At 36.5% G+C, this 9,508-nt stretch overlaps 1 protein-coding gene across 3 annotated transcripts; it reads left to right on the forward strand.

The window, feature by feature from the left end:
- The first annotated feature begins 4,557 nt into the window (after positions 1-4,557).
- On the forward strand, positions 4,558-8,527 carry LOC126795112 (uncharacterized). 3 transcript variants are annotated; one of them, XM_050521934.1, is made up of 3 exons: positions 4,558-4,698; positions 4,803-4,938; positions 8,297-8,527. In XM_050521934.1, the coding sequence occupies exons 1-2, from the start codon at positions 4,606-4,608 to the stop codon at positions 4,935-4,937; spliced, it is 228 nt and encodes a 75-aa protein (XP_050377891.1). In that variant the 5' UTR covers positions 4,558-4,605; the 3' UTR covers position 4,938; positions 8,297-8,527. The 3 variants fall into 3 exon arrangements, with proteins under 3 accessions (XP_050377891.1, XP_050377889.1, XP_050377888.1); XM_050521932.1 differs by lacking the exon at positions 8,297-8,527 and adding an exon at positions 5,361-5,524; XM_050521931.1 differs by lacking the exon at positions 8,297-8,527 and having other exon boundaries at positions 4,803-5,103.
- Positions 8,528-9,508: the final 981 nt, after the last annotated feature.

The raw sequence follows: 9,508 nt of genomic DNA on the forward strand, positions 1-9,508 counted from the left end.
GGAAATACCTAATTTTTAGCACTATTTATACTACATTCGATTTTTGTTCTACTACAAATATTATTATTTGTTGCGCCAATCTTCGTGTATACGTAATACATATATAGTACACAAATGGCTCTTAGATCTCTACTTTTTATGTTCTTCGCAATTATCTTATGGTAACTTGAAAGGTAACTTATCATGAATGAAAATTCATTAAGAATGTGAGACGGATTGGATTTGGATGTGGATATTTCAATTTTATTGAATTATTTACTTACAACATAAAATTACAACATAAACAATACTAATTATGTTGTTTACTTACCATCAAAATCATAATGAAAATTAATTTGATTACTCAAATACCCATATATATCTATGAAGTCACTTATTTCCTCTACTTATTAATAGTATTACTATATTAGACTAATTTTTACCATCAGAACAACACACAAATGTTACTACAACAATTTTTTTTTGCTTTAATACCTAGTAAATTATTATATATACCCAATTGTCCCTCGAAATTGAGACCCGAAGAGACCAAGATTGACCAGAAGCAGTCAGTCTTGACCCTAAGCTGGCTCCCAATGTCGCACTTACAAAATGGACATGGCCCCCCATTAAATTGACGTACTTCACTGCCACCCCTCAAAGTCGACGATGTCGATCTGACACTAATACCCAAGTGTAGAGCACTACGAGATGGCAGGTTGCAAAGTGACAACGTTTTTGTACTCAACTGGCACCCCAAATTAATTGCCTATATCAGTATTCAGAATAGGCAGTACATAATTAAGAGATTTATATCAGTGCCAGCTAGAATAGTGAAGTTAGACAAGTTACTATACATAAAACGGCATCTAATCATGCTAAATTAATTAGAGAATATGATGAATTGCATTTATATCTTACTTTTATATCTAAATTATCAAATCTCAATATAAATTTTTTATTTTATTTCCTAAATTATAATGGGATTTGTATATATAGCTCACAACCAAGGTTCTAAAAAGCGCTAGGCGGTATGCAGACGGATATCCACCTGCTATGGCCTAGACGGTTAGACGGCCTCCTATGCGGTTTCGAATTTTTATTAAATATTTATTTATTTTTATACATATATTTAAACTATTATAATGATTAAAAAATATATAATGATGTTTAATATTAATTTTAAAAATACTTAAAATAGTCTAAATTCACAATAACTTAAGTATAAAATCCATAAAAAATATTTAAAAAAAAAAGATAAATAATGAAACAAATGCAATTATACTAAATCTCAATTTCTTTCTCTCCAAATTATTTTCTAACTCATTCAGTATCGGACTCAAACTTAATATTCATATTTATTTCTTCTTCTTCTTCTGTTGATTAGATTCAGTTTTCAGAAAATAGACAAAGAGTGAGAGCTGCGACCTATTTTAGGTTTTTTTAATGTCAAATGATCGTTAACCGCGTAGGACTAAATAAAGCCGATTAGACCGCCTAGGAAAAAATGATATATCGGGGATATATCGAAGGTATATTGAGAATATATCGGATTTATCTGATTTACTAATTTTAATTAAAATTATTATATTTATACACCTATACTTCAAAATATATCAAATAAACTTAAGAAAAGATTAACTTTGTCAACTCTTCAAATTCTAGCTACGACAATTTAGTTTATGTCATTACGAGTTCGTCAATGCTTACATATTATTTTTCTGAGCTCATAAAATTTTACGATTTTGAAAAATCTATTCCTATTAATTAGATTAATAAGGTGGCGAAGTATGGGCCTTATGCCCCTTCCACCGTTTTGCCAAAACTCCCCACTTTCTACTTATTCAAATTCAAAATCAGCTTTTAGTTATAGCCCTTGAATCAATTCTAAATCTTCTAATCTCTACCGTTCCTTTCTCTTTATTTAAAAGGAGAGTATGATTAGACTTTGGTCAAAGACCAACATAAAAAAGAGCTATGTGTCTTCCCCCTTTCCAACCCGACGACCCGATGGAAAGGAGACGGGTCACCCGACTTTTCCGGCCAACTACGAACACCACTCGACGCCAAAATTTCTAGATAAGCTTCTCTCAACGTTGCCTACTTCCATGTCCGGCCATGTTGGTGATCGGAGAAGAAATCAATGAACTGGAAACTTGAGGTTTTCCGACCACCATTGCTCTTTGTCATCTAAGTTGTTAAACTGTGATTCTCCATTAGTTTCAGGTGAGAATAATACTCCGTTTATTGAGAGAGAGAGAGAGAGAGAGAGAGAGAGAGAGAGAGAGAGAGAGAGAGAGAGAGAGAGAGAGAGAGAGAGAGAGAGAGAGTGAGAAAAAAACCCACCAATATATTGGGTCAATATCGGGTCAACCCAATATATCGCCCCGTTGACCAATTTTATGCGTTAACTGTTATATAATGACTGATATGCCCATATCGTATTAGATTCGAAATATCGCTGATATATCTGATATTTCAAACACTGTTCTAAGTCCTTGATTAGAATTTTTTTGGGGGAGGGATGCGATCTAATATTCCGATCTCAATTCCCTATGGGTAGCGACTCAATCTTTCTTGGAAGGGGTGGTGTGGAGCTTCCCCTCAGCCTCACTATAGGGCCAAAGCCAGGCAGATCACCAAACTGAGGTAATGGAGAAAACCATGTAGTCAGAGCTGGCCTGATCTACAGTGGGAGAGGGAGGTTTTGAGCCTTAGTCTTTTGGGCTGGCCATAGTCCAATTCTCTTTCTTCCAATGTTCATTTCGTCTGTTTTTTGTCTCATGGGGAAAGATCCTCCTCAATCTCTAGGTTTTGACCAATCTTCCGTTTAAGGTACACAATTGATGCCTTAGACCCAAATCGGTTGGTTGATATATTGGAACTTAGTTTTTCAGGAGTTACATATTTGCTTTACATTTTTATTCCTAGATTGTCCTCTAGTTTGAACTTTTTTTTAAGACTTTGGTTTGTTTAATAAGCGCGTTTTTACGTCTTATTTGCTTTGTTCATGTTTAGTTTACATTAGAGGTGGCTTGTCATTTCTTATGTTTGGTTCTTGTGGCCGTGCATGACATTGATACCGAATGGTGTAAATTTATTTCCCTAAAACAAAAAAATTCTTAAGGTCTTTATTTCTGTGTCTAATCCAAAATTTTCACAACTACATGATGTGTGGATATAACTCATTCGATCAGTCATGGATCATTCATACAAGTAATATTAACTTGAAATATTAACTAACATACCACATCAAAGTTGATGATTAACTCTTCTTAACCCACTCATGATTTATATTCAAGAAGTGAAAATTTTATTAACAATACATGACAAATTGCTCACTCTAAATTCTGATGAACTTACTTTCTAAAATATCAAAACAACACACGACTCTTCAATCTTGACCCAATTTTAGTACACATTGTTACATACTCTGTTAAGTATTATGCTTTACTTTAAATTCATAAGGGCAAATTTGTCTCTTTTCGATCGGATGAAAAGTCTCTTCGAACGACTCTACAAAAACCTGCTTTAATTATTTGCTGGATTCTAATATGAAAAGAAACTACTCCGATTACTTCTCCTTGTAATCCAAAAGGAGAGGAAATCTTGAAAAGTTAAACAACTACTAATCTACTATTAACGTGATCTATAAAAAAAATATAGAAATGAGTTAATATAAAACCCTCATCAGTACAAGCGTTCTCTTAATGATGAAAATCACAGAAGAAAGAATTATATGCTTGCAATCAATCAAAGTTTTTTTTTATACAATAATCAATCAAATTTTAATAGAGAAAATTATCTGTTAATCAAAAAGTTAATACTTAATAAACATCTAATAAGAGAACTAGAGGAGTATCAATCTCACTCTTACTGTTTTTTTTATGTAAGCGCTAGTACGGTTGTCCTTAAGTGTTCATTAATAAACTTTTACTGTCTTATAGAATGTCAAGGGCTAGATTTTTTTGGGGGCAGGGTGTGTGTTAATCCACTAAGATTCAAATGCTAAAAACCAACATACACAACTAAAAACCCACCAAGCAATAATAAAGAGAAAGGATCACAACTTTCAAGGAACTAGGCACCCATCTCTCTCTCTCTCTCTCCTTAGACCGGAATCCGATTTGGTCCTCAATCGTCAACAAGATGGTGATGACTGATGAGTTGGGTTTGGTGGGTGAGAGCCCTTCCAAAGAAGGAGATCTCGGTTGTCACGATGTAGGATTAAGAAAAGGGTTAGGTTTGTGCGAGAGAGAGAAACTACTCAAATACTATCTTATCCTTTTGCAAATGGATAATTACACAATATTAACGCTATATTTCACGACTTGCACATATATTAGGTTAGAATTTGAAATTCCAAATCCTATTTAATATTTCATGAAGTAAATATAAATTCACTCAAATTTAGAACGAACTATTTATTGTGTATTGTTCTTAAAATTTTCTCATTCAAGTCGAGCAAGATATTCTCGGGGTTCATTGGCGGATACGACGTCGTGTTCAATTAGTGGACAGTACATGGTGCAAAGATTTTGTCAAAACTGCCCGCGTCAGACAGTAACAATATAAAAATCGGCAACCCCCGTCGAAGGCCTCCCTTCTCACCGGAAACAGACAATAATGGGAGCAGAAGGCCAACTCCACGACAACAGAGAAGCCGAGAACCCACCTTCAATGACCATGGCCCAATTCCTCGCCTGGAAACGCCAAAAGGTCCCTCCTCTTCTCTCTCTCTCTCTCTCTCTCTCTCTCTCTCTGTAAACTGCTTTCGTTTTTCGCGAATTGAGTAAACAAACATTTGAAGTTGGTGTGCATAGGATGACGAGGCGTCTGCCAGAAGAGCTGAAGCGGCGAGGAAAAGGGCAGAGGACATAGCTGCTGGGACAGTGCAGATGAATGGTCGAGAGCTTTTCGCTCATGAGCCTTGGGTTTTTGACAACACTCTTTATTGAGGTCAGATTTTGGTGACGAGGATCGGATTCTGGTTTCTATGTTTTTTATTTTATTTTTAAGGATTGCTTTTGTTTGAATGGAATGTTGAGTAGTTGGAAAACTCTGAACCAAGTTGAGATAACAAAGGATCAAGCTTTTGTCCTTGTGTTTTCTGTTTTCTTAAAATTCACCTGTTTGTTTCTTGTAATATTTCATCCATATCTACTGCACAATAATATGAATGTATAGCAGCCTAGTGGGCTCAAAGGCAACCAACCAAACCAAATCAAATATCAAACAAACCAAGGAAACTGAAGATAGAATGGCAATAGACAATGCTAAACAGCCTAAAACAAGAGTGTGCATACTTCTAACAGTGAACCAATGAATTCCTAATAGCATCTTTATAAACCGGAACATCTGTTGCTCTGATTTTGTGTCAGGTACATGGTATTCCAAGTACAATGGACGATTTTGTGAAAAACAGGAATGTTTGATGGATTTGGACCTATTATTGTTGCTATTGTAAAGAGTCTGACCTATCTACAGTCTATCCCCATCCGCTTCTGCTGCTTCTGTGACAAAGCAAAAACCACTCTTTACCCTATATGATTTTTGTTTGATCATGGTGCAGTTTCCTCCTATCTATCAAATGTTTGAAACCAAATCGTAATAGTGTGTTAGTTTTATGATGAGTACTAGAAAACAACCAGGAAGCCTGTGAAGTGATATTATGATGGTGAATAGTTATCTAGTATACATAATTACAGGATTCATCTCTTGCCAAAGTTGAAGTTACTCTAGTATTACTCAGGAGAAAATTCCTTCTTTAATCTTGCTTCGAGCAGCCTAAGATGGGGGTCTAGAGGCAGGCTCCTTTTATTATATATTGGGTTATAACAACCATTTATAACTTCCCTGAAACCATTAGAGAACTTTGATCAGATGGAAGTTTTTCATTAAAAGCTATTGTCTCATGAAGTAAAATATTGAAAAACCTTGAATTAGAAGGAATAAAAGCATCTTGATCATCAGAATTGGTTGAATTCCTTTGTCGATTGTTAGATACCTGCAGTGGATTTGAAGACAAAAGATAGGATTATCAATCACATATAACCATATCTTGGAAACCTTTGCACATTCTTATAGCCTTTGCAAAACATTTGAACTTAGTTGAATATAGTACTGAAGAGTCAATAGTTCAATACTCTAGATGGTTCTCCTGGTTCATGTCCTTGGGTAGATGAGGCACGACGTTTGCAGGCACGTTTTTCTGGCATTCCTTGCTGTGACAGTATTTTCTGAAAATGGTTATCCACAAGATTTATACACAAGAAGGCAAAGAGGAGATATAACATATAAATGCCAAAAAAAAAATTATTTGCAGGTTCTCCTCCCTTAGAATAACAGGACTGTTATTTTCAGTTTTGGGTTTTATTGGAGAACTGCCTCACAGACTGTGACCGTTGATCTTTGTTTAATGATCATTATAGCTAAGCATGTATATGAGGGAAGCCCCTTGTTTTACGAATACAGATAACAATATTGTATGACTTTGAAGTTGCTTAGGTACCTGTGATCTATATAAGTTGCTCGATGATGAGATATAGGGTAACATAAAGTTTTAGATAACCTGAGAATTGCCATCAGTTGGAGTAGTATGAACATACGCAGTCAAATCTTCAAGTTGAACATGTGGAAACCTACAAAAAAGTTCTAATAAGAGGATGAACATGGAATATTGACTGTGTCTTGACTAGTTGATACCCTTGCCTAAAATTTTGTTTATATTAGGTGTGTTTTCTTAGTGAAAATCATGTACCTAGGCAGCATAGAAGGTGTTCGCACCATTGAGTTAGCCACAACAGTAGGTTCTATCTGATCATGAGTAGGCTGCTGGTGTTGACACCCTACTTCCTGAGACCTTGAGGCAGAATAATATGAAGGAAGACTGGAATTAGAATAAGCATATATGTAGCATATATTTCACAAAAATAAATTTAGAAACTGAACGATTGAGATGCAATGACACTTGAGGCTTGGTTAGATTGGTGTGGATGAAGCACAGAAGGCATCACCTGAGCTTCGTTGATTTGCCCATCATCCAAAGGTTGGCCCCTAAAATTTGCAAATTTTGATTGAATTTTTTTTCTTTGAAAGTGAAACAAAATATTTATTATACCTTGATAAATTAATAAGTTAGTGCTCTATTAAATTAAATTATTATCTTTGAGAGTGGCACCTTTTGGGATAATTACCAAGGGCCTGATTGAAATGCATTTTGATTGCAGCCTTTAATCTTAAATCCAAGTCTTGGTGGGCATAATTGTTAGAGCAAATCACTCGACTAATTCTAGTCTATTATCTTCCTGATTCTATTTAGATTGATAGCTAGCATATCTTATGTTTAAATGTATCAATGCCTTCAATACATACCAGTAATAGCATAACCGTAATCTAGGCTAGGAATAGCATACCTGTAGTTTAGGAGGATAACATGCGTTGTATCTTCTATATATTGTAAAGACTGGAATGCAATCAATCAAGGAATTATACAATCTACAATAATATTCATGGCCACTTGTGACCAAGTGAACACCCTTGCCATGTGTGATTTAGAAAGAAACTGGAACAGTCCCAATGTGTTCTACCTTCCAACCATTGTGGAAGGGGTGAACTCTGCTCCATCCCTCTAATGTTGAAGAGGCCTACATGCAAAAGAAATTGCACCAACTTTTTTGTAGCAGTACTAGTGTCTCAAATCTCAACATGTCTTGGGTTAAATTGTGGTATGGGATAAAATATATTTTGGGTGATTGCATCCTGCCTTAAAATGCTTATTACAGTAAGAAATTCCCCACAGAAAACTAATTGAAAAAGATCAGTAAAAATAAAGGGCGAACGCTACATCAGATACCCAGAAGAATCTGCAGGTCCTTGGGCTTCCATAACAAGACTTGGCTCTATTGTGGTTGATTCGATAACTGTGGAGGTCCTTGTGGCCTAAATCAGAGGTGTATGTGCAAGTTAACAATGTGCTCATAGATGTTTCTGCGTATTTATTCACTATTTTAAGTTACGTACCTCAAGTGTGCAGCTCCATATGGTAATTGATTGGTCCATCTTAAGTGAAATACTCCATTAACTGCTCTAATTTCATTTAGTTGGGACCTAATTTCGATACAGCATAGAAAATTAGCATGTCAGTGTATAACCATACTGAAAAGTGACCATATCTTTTTCAAGTCTTTCTTCATCTTTTCCCAAATTCTGTGGCTATTTACTTCAATCAAATTTGATCAGATCACTTTGAATTTCATATATTCCTCATGAAGAAGGTACGTGTTGAACTGATACTCATTTGGGTACGGTGGCACAGCATTATAAGAGTAGCAAGCGCAAAACCATTATGTTGAATCTGTGAGGTCAAGTATGGTACCCTGATGAAGTCGGCAAGCTATAAGCAGCATTGAACTGTTGGGGATCCAGAGTTTCTTGCTGTTGGTGGATCATTGTTGGTCCTTGATTTACAAATGCTCCTGTCATGTTATGCTAATAGCAAATGAATTTCGTATTTTTCAAACTGCATGTTAATGCAACTGATATTGATTTACAGTGTAGTCGAGTTCATCTTATTTGAATGACAACATCGAGAATGAATCAACCACATAATTCAAATGAGTTGATGAAGCTTACAGATTGCTCAAGTGGAGGGTTTGATAGATCGCTATATAGAGTGAAAGGTCGCATTGTGTTGTTCTCCATGGAGTTTGGTCCTCGACCGATGAGTGGGTTTGAACTGCTGTGGGTTTTCGTTAAGTGCAGACTAACAAAAACACAAAAAACTTGATGGAGTAGTGTTCACTTGTTGAGAATAAGAAGAAATGAAAGGAGAGACTGTAATCACGGGAATAATTTATGCTTGTTAGATTATATATAGAGTCAATCTGTGTATGAAAATATATAGCAATATAATTCAACTTGGCATCAGAGCCATTTTTTTTCTTCTCTCTTTCGTCTTGCTCTATTTTTCTTGGGTTTTTTTTCTTCACAACCGGTCGCCGCTGCCCTCTGTCTCCTCCCGTCCGGCTCCGGTCTGCGTGTCTAAGTCACCACTGCCCTCCGACGGTCCCCGACGTCGCCGTCACTCCACCGCATTGCCGCTGCCCTCCGAAGTCGCCGTAGCACTCCTCTGACGTCACCGCTGCCCTCCGACGTCGCTCCTCCGGTGTTGCTGCTGCCCTCCTCTCCGACGTCATCATTCTCGACCTACGGCCCTCCAACGCCGCCGCCCCTCTACGCCCATTTTTTCGGCTCTTTCGGCTACTCTCCGCACCGCCCGACCCAGAATTCACCCCGACCCGGCCTGGCCTAAATTCAGCAGCCTTGGCTTTCAATGCAAGTTCACCGACAGTGCAAGTGCATCAAAGACAAATTCTTATAAGTTTTTTTTTGTGATTTTGCTGCATAATTCCTGATTTTTTTTAATTTGTTTTTCATTGGGTTTTGGCACAAAGTAAAGACTTCTCAGATTCCTGATGTTCCGACATTTGAAGTATCTGTCAAGGGTTCTGACAGTGGTTCATTTGGG

This window comes from Argentina anserina, chromosome 5 (assembly GCF_933775445.1).
Source record: "Argentina anserina chromosome 5, drPotAnse1.1, whole genome shotgun sequence".
NCBI lineage: Eukaryota > Viridiplantae > Streptophyta > Magnoliopsida > Rosales > Rosaceae > Argentina > Argentina anserina.